The following is a 20,261-nucleotide window of genomic DNA, read 5'->3' as shown; positions in this document are numbered from 1 at the left end:
TCACAGAGCAGAAGAGACTGGGGAGGTGGGATAACTAAATGCAGTGTGGTAACCTGGACCCTGGAGTGGATCCTGGAACAGAAAGAGGACATGAATGGAAAAACTGGTGAAATACAAACGAAGTCTGGAATCTGGTCAATAGGAGTGTGCCTATGTGAGTTTCTCAGCTTTGACAAAGGTACCCTGGTCACATAAGATGTTAACACCGGGGAAAACTTGAGTGAGGGGTCCACACGAACGCTCTGCTATCTTTGCAACTTTTCTGGAAATCTAAAGTTATTCCGAAATAAGAAGTTTATTAAAGTGAACCCATCTCCTCTTTAATCACTGCCATCTGCTTGAGGTGCTCCAGCAGCTTCACTGAAATGACAACATGCAAGTCAAGGTCTTTGATGAATGACTTCCAGGGAAGTTCGTAAAAATGGAACAAAGATGAGGTGTTTCTTCTGCTAAGCACACACGTGCACACCAGGCAGACAGGAGAAGCAGAGCAGGGGTCCACTCTGCCACCCTCTCCTCCAGAGCCTACTTGCAGCCCCTGCACCCCTACACCTTCCAGCTGATGACGGAGCCCAGAAGCTCTGTGTCTAACCCAACATACTTCTGCACTCGGCTGGCAGTGCCTCAGTGCTTTCTGTTCCTCAGCCTCAGCTCGTTGCGGCCTCTGTGCAGATAGGAAGGGTGGCGGGGTCAGGCAGTTCTCAACTGAATCCCACAAACTCTTTGCCTGTTCCTGCCACATCAGACCCCACACCAGAGCCAGTTAGGGTTGAATCATCCTTGCGGTCACTTCCTGAATATATACTGTGTGCCAGGAACTCTGCACTGGAAGGAAGACCCTTTCCGCATTTTGCAGATTAAAAAAACTACATCTGGGGAAAAGGATTTAATTTGCCCAACTAGAGAAGCAGAACTGACCTCAAAGCACCCTCATTTCGTTCCCCTGCCTCTCTTAAAGAAAGGCCCTTGAATATCAATTAAACAACCTGCCCATTTTACAGAAAGGCAAACCAGGACATAGAAAGGTAGGTTTTGCATGAGGCCACACAGCCTATTCTGGTCTAGTCAGAAAAGAAATTCAGCCTTCCTCCTCGTACTAATCCCAGTCTCTCTCTGCTACCTCTGAATTCCTGAAACTTTCAGGGCACCTCTGGTCCATGCCTAGGAAGTCCAGATGGTCCCAGACCAGACCAGTCATCCCTCCCAGGAAGGTACAGAATCCGCCCCCCCAGCACCATCCCCCCCCCCCCACCCGCCTGGTCTGGTATCTGCAGGCACGGCTCAGCAGGGGGTACAATTACCATCTGTGTGGCTGGAGTCTTCACAAAGGCATATTTAAGTCTCTGCAGTACTCATGGGAGAGAGCAACTAAATGGGCAGCAGAGCAAAGTGTTGTAGCCAGCTGCAGGTCTGAGCGCACGGAGGGGGCACCAGTAAGTCACAGCACTACTACAGGGGAAGAAAGCAAAGGAAGAAAGAAGAAACTGCATCCCCTTCTTTTCAGATGTTGCCAGAGGTTGTCTCGCTCTCTGAACGATGCTTGCTCCAATGATGCAGGGTTCCACCAGGAGTGAAAGGCAACCTCCACAGGCTACTCTGGGACAGTCAAGTCCGTGTCACCCTGCCAGGGTATTGATGGAGCAGAAACCAAGAGCTAGGGAGTCAAAGGAGGAGGATGCTTGGAGGCAGACGCTTGCGGGTATCGGCGGGGCACCTGCTTCCGTTTCCCACCACAGGCCCCTGGCAGGGGGACGCGGTTCCATGAGCCCTCCACGCTCTCCCTCCTGGTCTCCCTGATGGTCGGTAGAACCCGCTGGGCCATTGTAAGAGGGCCAGGCACAAACATGGATCTGTCTGTGGACCCGAACTGGAGGAAGCAGTCTCTGAGTCCTTGGGAAGACACATGGTGACCACTGGGAAACTGCTGGAGTTCATTGAAAATGTGTCATGCTAGGCACATTGCATTTTTTTAAAAAAATCCCAATTAATTATTTATTTAATAAATATTTAGTGGGCATGCCGATGTGCCCAGAATAAGCTAGGCACGGAGGAAACAGTTCTGAATGAGATAGAAATTCGCGTGGCTTTGTGGGAGCTGAGAGGGGGCTGGGAAGAGAAGACAGACAATAAACAAATAAATCCACAAGGTGAGGATGGGGCAGTATGCTTTATGCAGCCTGGGAAGTGGACAGAGAGGCGGGGGCTTCAGCTGGGACGTCTGGGCAGGCCTCTGGGGAGGCGACATTTGAAGGACAAGAAATCACCACAAGCCTGTGGATCGAGAGAGCATTGCACAGGTGGTATTTCTGGATTGTAGCAAAGCCTTGGGAGAAAGCTCTTCCTATCATGTTTACTAAAAGGCGTTACTTGTGTACCCTGCAGCAGACAGTGTGCTATGAACCCACCAGGCATTTTATTTGATTGTCACAAAAGCCCAAGAATGGGTGTATTTTCTCTAATTTGCAGATAAAGGTGGTGAAGGCACACACCACTTATTGTGAGTTTTAAGTGAGACCACCGGCATGAAAGAGTTCAGGGCCAGCTTCACCAGCACAAGAACTGTGCAGAGCATGGCGCCCGTGCTCAGAAGGGTTCCGCACTGGGTTTAATGTTCTGTTCTTGTTTCTTGACGTTCTTATTCATTCTTGATCAAAGGGCCCACATTTTCATTTTGCATTGGGTCCCACAAATTATGTAGCTGGTCCTGGAGAGGACTGCAAAAATCAAAAATGTACAGTGGGTTATTGTTGTTGGTAATAATAGCAACACACCCATTCACACTCTGACAGGGACGTGCATGGGGGGTTTTCTGCAAGCCAGTGACACCCCGCACTCCCTGTGCCCTCTCCCACTTCCCCCAAGGACTCCAGAGCTCCCCACCTTCGTCCCAGGGAGGAGGGCTGATTCTCCTAATTCCGGCACTTGGCCTGAAAAACTTAAGCGCGTCCCTTTCCCTTCTGGGTGCCCCTTGACTGATCTACATAAAGCGGAGCTCCAACTGGTCTCCAGGCTAATCCTCTCCCGGCCCGCCCTCCACCTGTTGAAAATGGGCTCCTCTGAGCCTTGCCAAGCTGCGCTGCCCCTAGCGGGCATCGGAGGCATGAAACTCCCTTTCAGGAAGACCGGTTTCGAGCCGTGCCATCGCATCCTGCTCTCGTAGCCCCTGCTGGTCCACAGCCTCCGGAGCATCTCCGCAGCCAGCCCTGGGTGAGGGCAGGGGCCGCTGATGCACCTGGCAGGGCAGGGGTAGCACTGTGGCTTGGGGGCTTCCGGGGAGCAGGGGTGGGGCGTGGAGGGGAAATCCTCAAGGTTGGATCCAGCCCTTATTTTAAGAAGGGGATTGTGTACAGCAGTGTGGTTGTACACCTGTGTGTCTGTATCAGTGCCTGTCCGCCTCAGTGTGTGTGTGTCTCTGTGTATGCCTGCAGACCAATGCCCAGTATGACTCTCTGTACAACAGTGTGTCTGTCAGTGGACTCCGGTGCGTCGGCGGCTATACCTAGGTGTGGATTTGTCCCCGTAGGTCTGTGTGGGGCAGTGTAGTAGCTGGCGGTAGAGTCCTGAGTGTGTAGGCATAGGAGATAGTGTCAGTGTATTTGTCTGTGGGGTAGTGATTCTGTGGGTGACTGTCTCACACAGCGGTGTGTGTGTGTGTTTGTGTGTGCACGCATAAGGATGTGGGTGTCAGTGTCTAGCTCTGCATGGGACAGTGATCCAGTGTGTGTCTGCTTCTGTGAGTTGGTATCAGAGCGTTACAAACTGGGTGGCTGGAGGTACAGGTGTGCCTGTCACAGTGCCCCAGCAAAACAGAGCCCAGTGTGTGTGTGTGTGTGTGTGTGTGTGAGTGAGTGTAGGGGTCAGGGTGTCTGTGAAGCAGTGATTCAGTGTGTTTGAATCAGTGTGCGTGTGTCCCCAAGGGTTTGAGCGAGTGTGGCGGCGTGCTCGTGCCCTGTGTGCTTGTGTAGACGCGTGTTGGTGTGAGCGCCAATGCATTCGCCCGGTGTGTGTATTTTACGGAGAGCGAGGCTGTGTGTGTGTGTGTGTGTGTGTGTGTGTGTGTGTGTGTGTGTGTGTGTATGGGAGTGAGTGTCAGCGTCTCTGCTCCCCAGCAGCGCGAGTGGGCTGGTCCCCAGGACCTGGGCTGGGGGTGGGCGCCGCCCCGCCCCCCCAGCCGCGACCCCTCCCACGTGCGGCGGGCTGAGGGTGGCGGTAGGACGGCCGCCTCTAGGACCCGGCGGCGGCCGGCCGCTGTCCCCGGGCCGCGCGAGTGAGCATGTGCAGAGCCGGGCGCCCGCTCGCCCGCCGCCCGCCGCCTGCCGCCCGCCGCCCGCTCGGCGCCCGCTTGCTCCGCCGCCGCGGCTCAGCCCGGACGTCCGCAGCCCAGGGAGCCAGGTGGCGGCGCCTTGTGCCCGGGGCGCGTCGGGCCGCTCCTCGCCGCGGGCCGCCCGGGGGCGTGCGGGCGCCAAGGGCGCCTAGGCTCCGGGCACTGCGGGGTTGCGGGCTCGGCGCCCCAGGGAGGCGGGCGCGTGGCCGCCGGAGCGGCCGCCCCAGCTGGTCGCGATTGCGGGGTGAGTGCGATCTCCGGGTGCCCCAGCCGGGACCCCCGCGCGGGCTGCGGGCAGGGTTCCCCCAGCCGCGGGCCAACAAGTTTGTGTAGACGCGGCCGGGAGCGCGGCGGGGCTGCACCTGCTCCGGCTCCGGGGCGCGCTGGCGGGGGGACGCCTCTCGCCGGGCCACGGCGGCTTCGCCCGGGAGTGTGTGCGCGTGGAGCCGGGCTGGGGGGCTGCTTCGGCACGAGCGGGATGGGGCGGGGGTGCGCAAAGCAGTTTCCCAAGCCGCGTCCGCCTTCTGGAATCCTCAGAGACCCTCCGTTTCCCCGGAGGGAGCCGTGGATCTGGGGAGGGGGCGAGGACAGGCTTTGGGGTGCGCACTGCCTCTTCTAAGAGGAGACAGTGGCAGCTCGCTCTTGTTCCGCCACCACGCCAGGCTTCCGGTCAGCGGAGGGTTTTCTCTGTCTCTTGGTGAACTTGAGGCACGGGCAAAGGCGAAACGCACGTATTTCGTCCAGAAAAATTACTCCAAGGAGAGCTCTGCATTTTCCTAAGAGTAGACGGAAACTCACGACTGGAGGCTACTAATTGCGTTTTTCGTTTCTCAGGCGAAGCCTCCAGGGGGGTCTTCTGCCTCAGGGTAACCAACCTCCCGGGGGTCTGTTTTCCTGAGCATCTGTGCCCACCGATGATGCCTGCTCGGTGCTGGCTCGCCCGTGGGGAGGGCGGGGGCGGAGAGGGAGACCTCTGACCCTTCTCTGAGCAGTGGGAGGGCTGGTTGTAAGGGTTCCAGCCCCCCACCCCGTACTGCCCTGGGATCCCGCTGCTGCCCACGCTCGCCTGCTCCCCACCTGCTCCCAAGATGGACAGACTCGGAACTCCTCTCTACTTTTCTAACAGCGTTAGACGCTGTCCTCCCTCTTGCCGCTGGAAGGGCGTGCTTCAGTTTGTGGAGCACTCGGGTTATCCCATGTTGGGACGCCGTGATTGGGAACAGGAGCTGGGGGGGCCTTTTCCTTCTCTCCTCTGAATAGCCTAGGTTATCGGGCACAGAGAGTGAGGGCTCGTGGTGAGTGGAATACAGGAGGCAGAGAAAGCTGGCTGGCTCCGCTCTGCCTGCAGCCGCCTCTGCCTGCTGGTTGCAAGGGCTGGAGAGAGGGCAGCGGGGAGGTTTCCCTCGAGTATTCCCCTCACCGCCCCCAGCCCCACGCCATACCCTTAGCTCTGGCCTCACCAGTCCCTTGGAGAAGATGCCCCGGTGGGCCATGAGAGCCCAGCAGTTCCATGGGGAGGAGCAGCCGTGTTCATCTCTGATGCACACTCGCTGAAGGAAGCGTGGCAGGCAGCTGGGCTGGTGTGCTGAGCCCGGCAGCCTCATCTTCCCCCAGGAGAAGCCCCCTGGCCCTCACCCGCAGCTGCATCCCCCTGTCTTCAGCAGGACCATTGCCACAGCTCCTCTGGAAGAATGCCTTATTTGCGGGGGAGGGGATCCCTCATTCGGTGGACGTTGGAGCCCTGCGGGGCACTGTCCTGTGGCCTGCAGCATGTCTGGCTAGGAGTGAAGAGATGCTAGGATTAGGCAGAAGGCCAGACCCCTGCCCCTTTCTTCCCGTCTGCCTAACCAGGCAGAAGTGGATATTGTGGGCCACCCGTTGGTCGGCTGCTAAAGCCTGAGCCTCTGAGCGCTGGGCAGTGAGTTGCAGAGCTGCTTGCCCATACAGTCTGCCTGAACAGGCAACCCAGAGCCTCTAGACCAGGACTGAACCATGTCCGAGCAGCGCCTCTCAGGAGGGCGTGTTTCTCTTTGTAGACACGCCCGGCTTGACATCCTATCTGGCTCAGACCCAAGTCAGCCGTAGTGAGACCAGTGCCCCGGACTCTCCCTCCGGAGCTACACTGAGGCCAGGGCAAAGCTCAGTGTTATAGACCTTCGGGGTCTTTATCCATAGGATGTGAGTGATGATCAGACCCACCAGCAGGGGCGGAACTGGGTTGGAGGCAAGCCCTGCTCATCTGAGGCGTGAGTGCTTGAACGTGGCTTTGGACTACCTTCTCCCTGGGCCTCTTTTCACACTGCGGCTTTTAATCTCTCTTCCTCGTGGTTTTGACAAACAGCATGTTGATGTATCACCTGGAAAGTTGTTGGAAGGGTGGCACTTTTGGAGAACATATTTAGGGAGGAACTCTATCTCCCAATGCAGAGCTGAGAGTAGTTGGAAGAACGGGGTGAATTAATTGTGTACATCGTAAAACACTGTGTGCCTCTTGGTAGCTGTTAAGCCTTTCCTCCTCCACTTTGATTCTCTTTTTCTTGCTCCTGGAAACTCATGAGGGGACCAGGAGGGTGCTGAGGACAGGAAGGCGCGAGGTGTCTTGGCCTCCCCCACCCCCGGCATAAGTCCCCCATCCCAGTGACCTGAGGCACGGCGGGCACAGAGCCAGAGAAGGGCGAGGTTCACTTTGGCTGGGTACTCCACCCACTTGCCCAGATTTATCCAAATCACTCAGTGGGGTTTGCACAAACCTCGAGAGTTTGCCACTCAATGGGAGAAACATACGAACACATGAACAAAATCGGGTTCTACTAAAGAGGTGGCCCAGAGATAGCCTAAAAGCGTCTGTGATTGGCTCTTGCAAGAGTGGGTTGGGCTCCACATCAACCAACTAAAAAGGTGAAATGCCTTTTAGCGCATTTGGTCGGTATTCTGTCTGTCTTTGCAGCCCTGGCCCCTAGAGGGGTGCCTGGAGGCATCTCCATCCCTGGAGTTGAACAGATGAAGACCATGTGATATGGTAGATGATGCCACAGACCTGGAATCCGCAAACTTGAGTTCAGTCTAGCGATAGCTATGTGTCTTTGGTCAAGTTAATTTGCCCTCTGTCTTCCTCAAATTCTGCATCTCCACGATGGAGATGAAAATGATTTGACTTCACCAGTTTATGGGAAGATCATTCATTCATTTGATGATCTGTTGATTCATTGAGCACACTTGAGAGTGTGTGAAAGTACCTTGCAATCTCTAATATGGTCCATGAAGATTTATTCTTATTTATATGAACCCCAGCACTTTGGTTTGCTGGAGGATTCCCCCCTCCCCCCACCTCCTTTGCATTGAATGGAGTTTCAGCCTTACTATTATGTGTTATACCTTTTTAGCAATATTTCTTATTTTGGACCTTTTAAGTTCTGAAGTTCAGAAGATCAAAAGATTTGCCTCCTCAAAGGCAGGGACCCCACCCCATTCCCATTTCCCAGACCTTGTCCCACCCCAGGGCCCAGCAGATCTATATTTAGTGGACCCTTTGCTCTCTTTCTGAATCTCCAAGAGCCAGAGGCGTGAGACCCTGGGATGAGGGCAGCATGGCCCTGAGCCTTGGAGGGTGGCCAGTGGGCACAGAGTTCTGGGGTCTGCCCTGTGCCCCACCCAGAGGTGGACAGAGGCACTGCCTGTATCTAGGAGGGGCTCATAGGCTGGGAGGAGAAGTGGGCAGCGTAGCCGGGACTCAAGGCAGGACACGTCGCCCAGAGCATCCAGCCTTGCCGTCGAGCGCTGGGGAGTGGCTCTGCTCTGGGGATCAGGAAGCCTTCTTGGAGGGGGTGGCATTAGAGCTGAGCCTTGTTAGCCACAAAGCCTTTCAGAGCCACAAGATGGGGCCCACGTTGGCATCCCTGGCCGGCGGAAGAGTATGTGTAAGGGGGCATGAAGCATTGCACGCCGGCCAGTGGGGCGTCGAGTTCTGGAAGGAATGCTGAAGGGAAGTTGCCGGGAGACTGAACCAGGAAGGGCCACTGAATGCCAGGCTGAGGCGCTTGAACTTGGCCGTCTGAGTCCTGGGACGCCACTGCAGGCTATAGCATTGCTCGTTCTTGGTGTTAGAAAGATCTCTTTGTTAGGATGCTGGGAGGGGACAGCGTCTCGGAGAGGGGGCGGGGTCCAGATGACAGGCACTGAGCCTGAGCAGGGCAGAGGCAGGGGTTGAGGGTGGGAAGAGGCAGGGGAGGGCTAATTCAGAGCACTGAGCCCAGCTGGAAGCTCGCCGGTGTGGCTTTGCCGAGGTCCTGAGGCTGAGACAGCCGCCTGCCCCGACCCCAGCCGCCGGTCACGCAGGCTGGGGCTCCCCACTGCTAGAGCACGAATGCCCACCTCCTCGTCTGGGGAGCAACACGTCGGTCCCTGTTCCTTGAGCTTAGGGCTGTCACCCTGCTAAGAGCGCACCGCTCTGGACCCCCAGAGGGTTGCAGCCCTCACCGCAGTGGCCGCAGTGGCCGAAATGCTTCTGGGGCAGCTGGAGTTGTTCTTCCCTCGCCTGCCTGTCCTCTCTGGCGGGGGAGGGTGAGGGGTGATGGAGTCACATGACTGAACCCCAGTGGCCACTGGTGAGGCCCAGGCCGTCTCTGACCTCTTTCTCCAGCCCCCAGGCCCGAGGGTCTGCCTTCTCTCCTCTCCCGGCTGTCGCCACCCCTCTCCTGTTCAGTCCCTTGGAAACCCCAGCCTGGAGTCATCTGCCCAACCCTCGTCCCTTCGGGCTGAGCCGCAGCTGCTACCTGGGGCCCAGATAACAACAGAGTAACAGCCGAGGGCTCAGTTGTCTAAGTCCCCAGCTGAGACCCCCAGAAGCCCCTCTGTCCCAATACTCTCCTCTCATTCCTGGGAAGAAGCTGAGGGGCTCCCTCCCCTGGGCCCTGGCCTCCTCTGGGGTGACACCTGGGCCTCTGGCAGGCCGCCAGGCAGGACAGCTGGCGTCCACCTTTGTCCAGCCTGAGGCTCGGTGCCTCCCTGGTGCCTCCCCCCTCCCGACACGGCCGGAGCCTCGGGTAGGGGTGGGCCCCTGCCCCCCATCGTCCCCCTGAAGCACTTTGCATGATTCCCAGACAGGCGGTGTCACATGGGAAGCATGCCTGGGGGAAGAATGGTCCAGACCTGCAGCGGAGGGGAGGGGCCCAGGAGGCTGGGACGCTGACCACATGGCAGCATCTGGGAGGTCTGACAGGGGTGGGGCGAGGGGGGGTGACACCGTGTGAGGCACCATGTCTGGGGGCTTCATCCTGGCATGTTTTCAAAAAGGTGGTGATGGAGACACGCTAAACCCCTTTCAGGAATCAATCTTGCCTCGTGTGAAGTTGGTGTGGAGAGAGAGGCGGGAAGCTTAGTGGGCATGGGGTGGGCTCTGGGAGCAGGGAGCCGGGTCTGAATTCCGGTCCTGGTTTGTCTGACCTTGGCCAAGGGGCTTCACCCAGCTGAGCTTTAGAGACCGGGGCTCTCAGATGGGGGTGATCAGGGCATCTGCCTCGGCGGGAGATGGGAGTAAACGACATGGTGCAGGTGAAAGACACAACCCAGTCTAGTTGGATTATTCAACGCTGCCAAGTGCTTCATAAATGGTGGCATTGAAAAAGCAAGCAATCGCTAACAGCTGTCTTAGCATGGGGGCACCTTCAAGTAAGCCTGGGCTAGTGCGCCCACCCCAGGGAGTTGGAGGCTGAGAGGAGGTGTGGGTGGCTGATTCCCCACCCACACCTCAGCTGCTGCAGGCCTCTCCTCCAGTGTCTCCATGTTTGCCTCTTTTGCGCTGGTAAGCTGAAGGCTGTAGGTAACGGATGGCTTACTCCCTGATTCGATCCCAGGACGACGCCTACTTACCCCCATTTAACACGAGGAGCCTGAGGCTCTGCCCTGTGCGGTGACTTGATCAAGGTGGATTTGCTCTAATGGAGGGCCTCCCGGCCTTGGGGTACAGCGGGCACAGCTGACGGGCAGCGGCTACATACGCGCCCCAGGCGCTGGCCGCTCCCGCTGTGCAGCTGCCCTGTGGCTTGGCTGTGAGCCCTTGTGCAGATGCTGCAGTAGCCCAGCCCCCCACCCCCACCCCAGGCCTCTTTCAGGTTCAGTCACTCAACAAACACTTTTACGGGCACTGCCCTGCCGGATGTGTGCTAGGATCTGGGGATGTGGCGAGAATGTGAGATCGGGTGCCATCTGTGCCCTGGGGGAGAGGTGAGCGTGGCAGAGAGTGGGGGACGACTGACGAACGTAATATCAGTGGGAAGTGGGCTGGAAGTCTGGGCAGGGGGACGGGTTCCTGTTGTGGCAGGTGTTCTGGGCTGGGAATCGGCTTCGCGACGTTGCAAGTTCAGAGCGGCAGCCTGCCTTATAGGAGGCCAGGGTCGTTGAGCGCTGGCGTGAAAGTAGCTGCCCCCGGCCCCCACGTCCAGTGCCCACCTCCCCAGACCAGGGGAGGCCCCTCTGGGAAGGGGTGGCTCTAGAGAGGACTTGGTTGGGGGGGGGGGCTTGGGGAACCCGGGTGTGATCGCCCTGACAGTGCCGCATCCCACTGTGCCCTTTGCAGTGTGCTCCCAGAGCCTGTATACAAATGTGTATGGAGTTCTGGCCGGGTCTTGGCTTCAAAATTCTGAACTGCTGATCCATTGCCCACCTTGTGGCTCCAACTCATCCGAACCTTTCTCCCCACAGCAGGCGTCCTCTCTCCCCTTATATTTTAGTTTTATAGGATTTTTCACGGATGGAATCCCAATCTTGTAACCAGAAGCCTTTTGCAAGCAGATCCGGAAACCTCTCTTCGTAGAATGACGCAGGAAGGATAACATAAAGCTCAGGCACCCTTATTAATTTCCATGTATCTGTAAGACCTGAACTGGTGAAGCGGCGTCCTCCGCGCTTCCGTATTACTCCATCTCCCGTGTTTCCAGTGAGGCTCCCACAGCTCTGAATAACCGGAATTTGAGATTTCATTGCCCTGACACCCACAGGAGGAGGTTTCTGATATCATGATTCGCCTATTAACATATCTTCTCCTTCATTTTTAAAAAATGTATTCAGAAACAGAGATGGCTGAGCATCTATGCTGCTGGGGCTCATGCTGGGGGCCAGGGTTACTAAAATGCATAGGGCATGACCTCTAGGCTTGAGTCAGTCAGAGTCCTGCAGGGATGATTGACAAGTACGGGGACAATTAAAATTATCTCGGGGTGGTGAATGCTGGGATGGGGGTCAGCACGGGCTGTGGGAAGACAGAGAAATCTACACCAGTGGGTAGGTGGTAGTCAGGGAGAGCTTCTTGGAGGAAGTGGCACCTGGGCTGATTCTCGGAAGATACACAAGGATTCACCAGGCAAAGAGGGAGAAAAAGACATCAAATGCATTGTGTATAAAGGCACCAGGGCAGGTGTGCTGTGTGGTCGCTCTGCTGGACTCGTGTGTGTGTGTGTGTGTGTGTGTGTGTGTGTGTGTGTACACGCACATGAGCATACGTCATGGGGAAGCAGAAGGAAGGGGCCTGGCGAGAGGTGAGCTGGTTGGGCTGGATCAGGAAGGGGGCCTCGTATGTCACGCTAAGGAGCTTGGAGTTTATCCCAAGGCCATGGGGAGCTACTGAAAAGGGTTTTAAGCAGGGGAGAGCCATGATCAGATTTGTGTGTTAGTGGCATCACCCTGGCGGCCTTGCAGAGGATGGATTGGAGGGGCCAAAGCTAGAGGCAGGGAGATCAGTCAGGACTTCTTGGCATTTTCTCTGCGGTTTCTACAAATCTGACGAGGCTGGCTGGGGTGGGCCTGGCACACACCAGCTTAGAGAGAACATAAAAGCTCTGGAGACCCGTCTGGAAGGGCTCCCAGACTCAGGGTTTAATTCCACCTTCATTTGCTGATTCCCTAGCCTGCCACCCCTGCCCCAGCCTGAAGGACCCACCAGACCCCCATATTCCCAGATCCTGCCCCTTCCCTCAGAACCTGGCAGCTCTCAGCATTGAATCAAAAAGGGTCATGCTGGTCTGGGCCCCTCCCGGGACCCTGGAGTGCCAGGCCGCAAGAGCCCAAACATTGTCTTTCCTCTCACACCCAGCCGCCGTCCGTAGGGCACAGAGCAGCCATTGAGGGGCCGTGGGGCCCTGGCGGAGGTACCGGGCCCTGTTACAGGCAGCGGCTTAGTCACGCTCCTAGGAGTCTTTCTCCCCAGGACAAGCCTGTCCTTGTGTTAAGGGCCGTCCTCACCCAGCAGCCCGGCTCACAGCAGCTGCGGGACCCTCTGCGAACCCGTGACAGTGCACTTCAGAGGCGCCGCCAAAGGAAACCAAAGCCCAGCATGAGAGCTGAGTCCTGGGGAGCAGAGGGGCACCCGGGACGGCTGCTCTGAGAGCCCTCCCCGCTTCACCTCATCAGGTACCCAGCCCTGCTGGCAGGTGCATGGCCTGGGGCACTCTCCTGCTCTGGCCTCCTCCCTTTAGGAGACTATGCAAGCCCACTCTCTCCCCGTGTGCCCTCTCCTGTGTTAAAACCGACCCACGTCTGCAGAAGCATTTCCAAAAGACAGTTTGCAGCCCCAAGGCACCCGGGGAGTCAGCACGCATGTATTGAGCTCCTGCTGTATACTCATGCCTTGGGCTGGGTGCACATGTAGGTGGTGGGGTCTCATTATAGGCTGGGCCACGTGTCAGTTCAGAGTCCAGGCTCTGAATACAGGCTGTTCCAAACCTTGGCCCCTCTGCTCACCAGCTGTGTGACTTTGGGAACGTTACGTTGCCTCCTTTTGCCCCAGTTTCCTCATCTGTAAAATGCGGATAGTACTGTACAGTATCTACCTCGCTGGGTTGGTGTGAGGATTAAATGAGATGATACATAAAGCGTTTAGCTCAGTGCCTGGCATGAAGTAAGGATTCAGTACAAAGACACTGCTGTGGGGTTTTTGGGTTCTTTTGTTTTTTTTTTTTTTTGGGAGTGGAAGGTGTTTATTTCTTTCTTTTTTTCTCCCCCGACTCCCCTCCCATCCAGGCTGCCACATAACATTGAGCAGAGTTCCCTGTGCTGTTCAGTAGACCCTTGTTGGTTATCCTTTTTAAACATACTCTGCTACTGTTTTTCCTCCTTACCGCTATCGTTATTGGATCTTCCTGCCGCTCCAGGATAGAGTGTTAGCCCCCTTTTACAGGTGAGGAAGCTGAGGCCCAGTGAACTGAAGTAACCCACCTGATGTCACACAGTCATGCAGTGGCAGAGCTGGGACTGGAACCCAGCTCTCTGTCATGTGCTCTTGCAACACGGCTGTTCCCTTTGGTAAACAGAGCCCCGGAGTGCAGGGTGCCACACCCTGGGGCAGTGGGAGAAGTGGACCCTCCTATTGCATCTAAGTGCCCTTTCTCTTCTTTTCCAGATTTATAAGCTGGAGATGAGGGTCGCTAGAGCCCAGGGATGGCAGAGTTTGTGACACTTGGGCAGAAGCTGCAGCTGCAGGGTCCGGGCTGGAGTTAAGTGATGGTGTCACGTGAGCACCTGCTGAAAACCAGGCGGGAGGAACAGTAACCCCAGGAGAGCACAGGCTACTGCCGGGATGCAGGGATGACGCCTCCGCAGGCCCCAGCCTCCCTCCCGCCTGGGTGCTAGGAGCCGTCCCTGGGCTCCAGCCGGGAGCCCTGCCGCCCAGGGGCATGGCCAAACCTTTCTTCCGACTCCAGAAGTTTCTCCGCCGGACGCAGTTCCTGCTCTTCTTCCTCACAGCCGCCTACCTGATGACCGGCAGCCTGCTGCTGCTGCAGCGGGCCCGCGTGGGCCTCCCGCCGGGCCCCCGGGCCCCCGGCCCCCTGCAGGCCCTGCCCGTGGCCGCCGTGGCGCTGGGCGTGGGCCTGCTGGACAGCCGAGCCCTGCACGACCCCCGGGTCAGCCCAGAGCTGCTGCTCGGCGTGGACGTGCTGCGGGGCCCCCTGGCCCGGCCCCGGCCCGGCCCCCGCTGGCTCCGCAGCCGCAACTCAGAGCTGCGCCAGCTGCGGCGCCGCTGGTTCCACCACTTCAAGGGGGACCCCCAGGGGCCGCCCGCCCTGGGCCCCGAGGCCCCCAGGCCAGCCGCCAGCAGCCAAGGTAGGTCCTCAGCCCTGGGTCTCGTTGCCTGTATGGAAGCTACTCCCAGGGGCCCCATTCGGGGGCACAGGACTGGGGTCCCCTCTCCCTGGCCCTGGCGGCAGCCCGAGAAGTAGGCGCCGAGAGCCCAGGGCCTTCCCACACCGCCCCTCCCCCGGCTCCGAGGCAGACAGGAGGGACCTGGGAGGGGAAGCCCTCTGGAGTTTTGCTCGCTCCCCAGCTGGGCTCGCACGTGGCTGGAGGTTGAGATGTGCGAGCATCTTGGAGCTGAGACAGACCTCGGCTTGAATCCTGGCTCAGCTCCAAGTTTATTGGGTGACCACGTCTCTTAATTTCTCTGGGCTCCTCGGAAATGGAGGTTGAGATACCTGCCCCAGGGTTATGGTGAGGATTAAATGTGATCATATAGCGCAGCGGTGTGCGAAGCAGGGTCCCAGACCAGCAGCCTCAGCATCACCTGGGAGCTTGTTGCAAGTGCAGATTCTCAGACCTACCAAGTCCCAGACTCTGGAGCAGCAGGGTCTCCAGGTGGCCCTCGTGCACGCAAAAGCTGAGGGCCGCTGGACTAGGCGTCCTGATGTATTCGCTGGCACTCAGGAACTGGCAGCTCTTATTATTTAAACTCCCCCAAGGTCATTCTCTTAGTCTGGGTTCCCCGGAAGCAAACCCTGAAATCAGGATTTAAATGAACTTGGTTAATTTGGGATGTGATCCCAGGAACACTGGTAGGGGAGTGGGAAGTGAGGCAGGGAAGAGAAGGTGGTCAGTAAAGGGTACGTTATGGAGCAAGTGGGGGCTTGGAGCGAGGCTAGAACATGCATCTTAGGGTGCAGCCTGGAGGCAGCAAGGCCGCAGGGACACGGGCGGGACGCTGATCAGACCGCCAGAGTCATGCAGCTGGGACTCCATCATGGGGTCAGCCTGGTTCCAGGTCGGGACTCTTTACACCAGGTTATCCAGACTGTGCAGGGCCCAGTTAACTGAGCCTGTGTGACGTGAGCACCCACGGAGTGCCACAGCTATTGTTGGGTGGGGACTGATCTGTCAGTGTCCCAGCATCCCTGTCACCACCCCATTTGGTCCTGTACCACAAATCACAGGAGAACTGCTATCCTGAGTATAAGAAGTGGAGTTGGAGCTTAGAGTCCTCGGTGGCAGGATATAGAAGAAGATGAGGCAAGAGCCTTAGGAGGTTGAGTCTGGTGGCCCAGTCCAGTGAAGACTGGAGGACTCTGCCTTCTACAAGAAAGAAACTTCCATGGAATGAAGTTTCATCTGAAATCCTCTAGGTCATAGCCCTTGTGTGGGATTCCTCAGCAAGGCTTCCATGTAAGAATGAGGGAGAATTGAGGAACTGGTTCTGTAGCTCATTTCATATAGATACAATTTCTGTAAACTCTGCCCAACACATCTAGAAGCTGGGTCTCTATGCAGGCTATACCAGTGTAACTCATTTAGACTAAAGTGTAAGTGACTAAACAAAGTTGCCATGGATTTCTTGGAAAGAAGGCATGGAAGGAGCACAAGTTTTGAAAACAGACCTGGGTTTCTCTCTTGGTATTGCCAGTTATTGGCTCTATGACCTTGGGCAAATTAGCCATGATTCCTCTTTTTATTTCTCTCAGTCCACACTTACTGAGGACCCACGTATGAGTCTCCACGTGTGCTATCCACTGTGCACTTGAGGAGCTCAGTCTGGTGGTGGAATCAGATGTGCACCCAAATGATTACCCCACAGTGTAATGAGGCATCATAGAGGCACGTGCAAAGGGCTTGGGGCTCATTAGACAGAAGTGACAAGTTCTTTGTAATCTGGCTTCAGGGTGACTGGGCAGCAGAGGAGAGGACTCAGGGTGACCTGGTTATAGCCCTGTGTATAGAATACGTATATCCAGGAGAACCAGTGGGTACCCCTTAAGTCATCATTTAGAGAGGCGATGGAAGAGGCTGCCGTGAACGCTGAGGAGATCGTGGTGAGATGTAAACAGGACCGATCGTCACCCGTTATACACCACCAGTTTCTGCCCTGAGCCCCTGAGTGCCCTCCACACTCTGATGCTCTGGCTGACCCTCCCTGGTGACCCCCACACCTAGCAAGTGAAGGGTTAATGCCTGGTACAGCGGGAACAGTCAGGTTCTGGTGTTGAATGGTGATAATTCTAACAGGTGGGTGCCCCGCCCCAATAGGTTATTCAGTATTTTGAATATCCCCCAGGATTGGAGGAAGAATTCGCCCTCTGGGAAAGGCTGTGGTATCCTGGCTGGAGATCTTCAGAGAAAGTGGGGAGAGGCAGGCACTGGCCTGAGGATCCTCTGGGAGCCCCCTTCCCTTCTTGGGGCTCTGTGGGCCCCGCACAGCCAGGGGGGCCTCCCTGGCGGAGGCTAGCTCGCAGGCCAGCCCTCGGGACAGCTGCTGGGGTTGCAGACAAAGAGAGCATCTCTTTGCGGCCCAGGCAGCCTGCCATCCCCCTGTAAGGGGATCCGGCAGGCAAGCCTTGGAAGCTGCAGGAGGTCCCATCAATCACTGAGCATTTCATTATACCTTGGACAACATCCATAATGGAATAAAATGTCAGTAAGTTTACTAGGGGGAAAATAGTAACTTCTCCATAGCCAGTTTGTTTTTTATTGATAGTAATTTGCAAAGACATTGCAATATCTCCAAAGCCATCGTTAATAGCCTCACGGCATGTCCATTTTGATGTGCAAATGAGCAGATGCGGAGTCACAGACAATAATATATCGCCTCCGTTTCAGCCCAAAGTAATAAATCCGTCTCAGAATGTGTCCCAGTGCCTCCCTGGGAAGTCCTTTCTTTTTGCACATTCTCTCTTTCTAACTCTGTCAGGGAGTTAGAAAAGCCATTCATTATTTTTCCAAGAGAAGGGGCTCCTCTCCTCCTCACAAGCAGAGGGGGAGGCGCCTGCGTCTCAGGCCTTTGCTACAAACTGAGATGGGACCAGCGGGGCATGGGCGTCCCCTCCAAACCAGTCAGTTCCACCCGATGGCCAGCTGGTAGCTGGTTAGCCTCTTCTTGTTTTTGAAGAACCCAAGCCTGACTGCTCAAAACCATTTCTTTCTCTCTTATTAATGTGTTCCGCTGATATTTACGGAACCGGCACTTCTCTGGTGGCGCAGTGGTTAAGAATTCGCCTGCCAATGCAGAGGACACGGGTTCGAGCCCTGGTCCGGGAAGATCCCACATGCCGCGGAGCAACTATGCCCGTGCGCCACAGCTACTGAGCCTGCGCTCTAGAGCCCGGGAGCCACAACTACTGAAGCCCACATGCCTAGAGTCTGTGCTCTGCAGCAAGAGAAGCCACCGCAATGAGAAGCCCGTGCACCGCAATGAAGAGTAGCCCCCGCTCACCTCAACTAGAGAAAGCCCGCGTGCAGCAACAAAGATCCAACACAGCCAAAAATAAATAAATTAAAAAAAAAAATTTACGGAGCCATTGTCACACTCGGCCCCCAGGTTAGAGTGTAGGATCAGAATAATTATAGCTGTCACTTATCTGAGCATCTGTGACGTGCCTAGATGTACATCTATTATTTCATTTAATGTAATCTTTGAACAGCCTTATGATGTCAGCGGTGCTGTCACCGTTTTAATGACGAAGGATTTTGCATTTCAGGGAAGTATAGTCATGTAAAAATATTTATTGTTAATAATGACATATAAACAATAAAAGCAGTCACCGCTGAGCCCGTACTACATGCCACGCCTGCATTAGACACTTTCTGTGTTATCTCGTGGAATTCTCACAACCACCCCATGAATTCCAGGAGACCATATCCCCATTTTACAGATGGGAAAGTGGAGGCTCAGGAAGGGGAAGCTGCACATGCCAGATCACGCAGTCAGATAGTAGTGGAACCTGGATTTGAATCTAAGGCAGCCCATTCCCTAAGGCTGTTTCCCCACTCTCCCCGCAAAATGTGTATACGCCGGTCTCAGGCTTCAGGGGTCTTGAGCCCAGGCACCTTTAGAACCTTCTGGTTAATTTCCCATCAACGGTGATAAATGTTTAGCAACCCCTGAGCTTGTTTTGGATGTTTACTTGAAAGCTATAATAGAATTTCTTCTTTGCTGAGCAACACACATCAGAAATTTCTTAAATACTAGTTTTTTTTTTTTTTTTTTTACTAAGTAGGCAGGCTAAGGAGAGCGATTGATTCTCACTGACCTGGGTGAGAGCTTTCTGGTCTTGGTAGTCCTGAGATTTATATAAAGAGAGAGAAGCTTGTGGGGACTGGGTGTCTGGGGTCCCGAGTAGAGGAGTGGAGCCTGTGTCCATGGACAGACACTGGGTGTGGCCACGTGTGTGCCGCTGGGCATCCGCAATGAAGGTGACCTCAAGAGGTTCATAGCCTGGAAGGGGGGGAGACCCTTTGGCAGACACTGAGAAGGTGACTGTTGCTGTCTCCTCAGCCCCAGGTCCTCTAACCTGAGGTCTCTGGGTCTTCAACCATTCCTGGCATGGCGGAGAGTCCCATCTTCCCCCATCTTGATCATCTTCCTCTTGCCTTACCTTTCTTAACCTGGGGCCCTGGGAATCGCACATTGGTGCAGCCAATGGGACCAGCCCCTCCTTGCATCTGGGCTCTCTGCTCCCCCTCTCGCACCCTCGCAGGATGTCAGTGTGGGTTTTAGGAGCTCTGACCCACTGTTGGCATCGTGCCTGACCCTGTGTGGTGAGTCACCAGCTAAGGGGAAGGTGTGGTCCCTGCCCTCAATGAGCCTTAAGTCATGGTACAGAGACAGGATACACAGGTGTACACGATTTTTAACAACAACAGTTAACGATAAGGATTTGGGTGACAGCAAGGTTTTCAGACACTCAGTGTGACAATTCAGAGAAAGGAGAGGCCGTAGTGGGCTGGAGTGGTCAGGGCTGTAAGTTGTCAAGGACAGGTAGGAAGTAAAGTGTGGACATGCGGGAGGGAGCAGGGACATGTCCAAATGTGGCAAGAGGGATGAGCTTGGGTGGGGTGGTGGGTTGCATTTATGCATTTGAAAGTTGAGGAAACTGAGGCACAGAATGTTGAAGTGATTTAATCAAGGTCAGAGATGGATTTAAGTGTGCTGTTCACACCCGGGAAAATCACTCCCTGATTTGGGCCCCAGGAATGAAGGCTGGCAGACCCACTCCTCCAAACCACTCAGCAGGCGGCCCTGAGCTGCTGCTCTGGGCCAGGTTCTTGGCAGCAGCAAAAGCCAGTCTGGCCTGAACAGGGAGCTCCTGGACTGGTGGATGAGATCGCTACTCCTCCCCGCAAAGCCGTTTGGGAGCTGGCAGGCTGTTGGGAGGCCTTGGGTGTGCAGCTTCCCAGAGACAGCCTAATTTCCGGAGGCTGCAGCGTACCGCTCAGGCGCCACCTGAGACATCCTGGAACTGAGTGTAGGCGTTGCCCTGGAGACGAGAAGCATCTTTATCACGGGTGCCTGGTCCAGATCTGGGCTCAGCTATTGAGGGTGTGCATTCACAGCTCGGACTACGTGATGGCGTGTTTGCAAACTCCCAATGCACAGTTCCTTCAGCGCGCTGCGATGCACATGACATTTACACACCTGACACACCTGCTTAGTGCTCGAGTTCTCCAGGCTTTGCTGTGCATTTCTGGGAGGCAGCTCCCTCTCTTGAGGTGACAGGTCAGGGCTGTTTCCCATTGACATGTGCACGGTTGGGTCGACACTGTCGCTGCTTTGTGGAGTCTTGTCCCCTAGTGTCCCTTTGCAGGAATGTGCCACAGATGCCCTCACTGGGGAGGGCTCAGCTGTCCCTTGGTCCTAATGATTCCCACACAGAACAGCTCTCTTATATGTTAACAGGTGTGTAAGCAG

At 55.9% G+C, this 20,261-nt stretch overlaps 1 protein-coding gene across 1 annotated transcript in view; it reads left to right on the top strand.

Moving 5' to 3' along the window:
- Positions 1-4,273: 4,273 nt before the first annotated feature.
- WSCD1 (WSC domain sialate O sulfotransferase 1) overlaps positions 4,274-20,261 on the top strand; it is a 40,866-nt gene continuing 24,878 nt past the window's right edge. The window contains exons 1-2 of the mRNA XM_027130790.1: positions 4,274-4,568; positions 13,716-14,416. Of these exons, the coding sequence (XP_026986591.1) occupies positions 13,990-14,416 (427 nt within the window). The 5' untranslated portion in view covers positions 4,274-4,568; positions 13,716-13,989. The remainder of the gene's footprint in view (positions 4,569-13,715; positions 14,417-20,261) is intronic.

The sequence above is a fragment of the Aethalodelphis obliquidens genome, unplaced genomic scaffold, assembly GCF_003676395.1.
Source record: "Aethalodelphis obliquidens isolate GAN/ISIS:26980383/991018 unplaced genomic scaffold, ASM367639v1 scaffold38, whole genome shotgun sequence".
In the NCBI taxonomy this organism is placed as follows: domain Eukaryota; kingdom Metazoa; phylum Chordata; class Mammalia; order Artiodactyla; family Delphinidae; genus Aethalodelphis; species Aethalodelphis obliquidens.
This window is presented reverse-complemented; position numbering and strand designations above follow the sequence as displayed.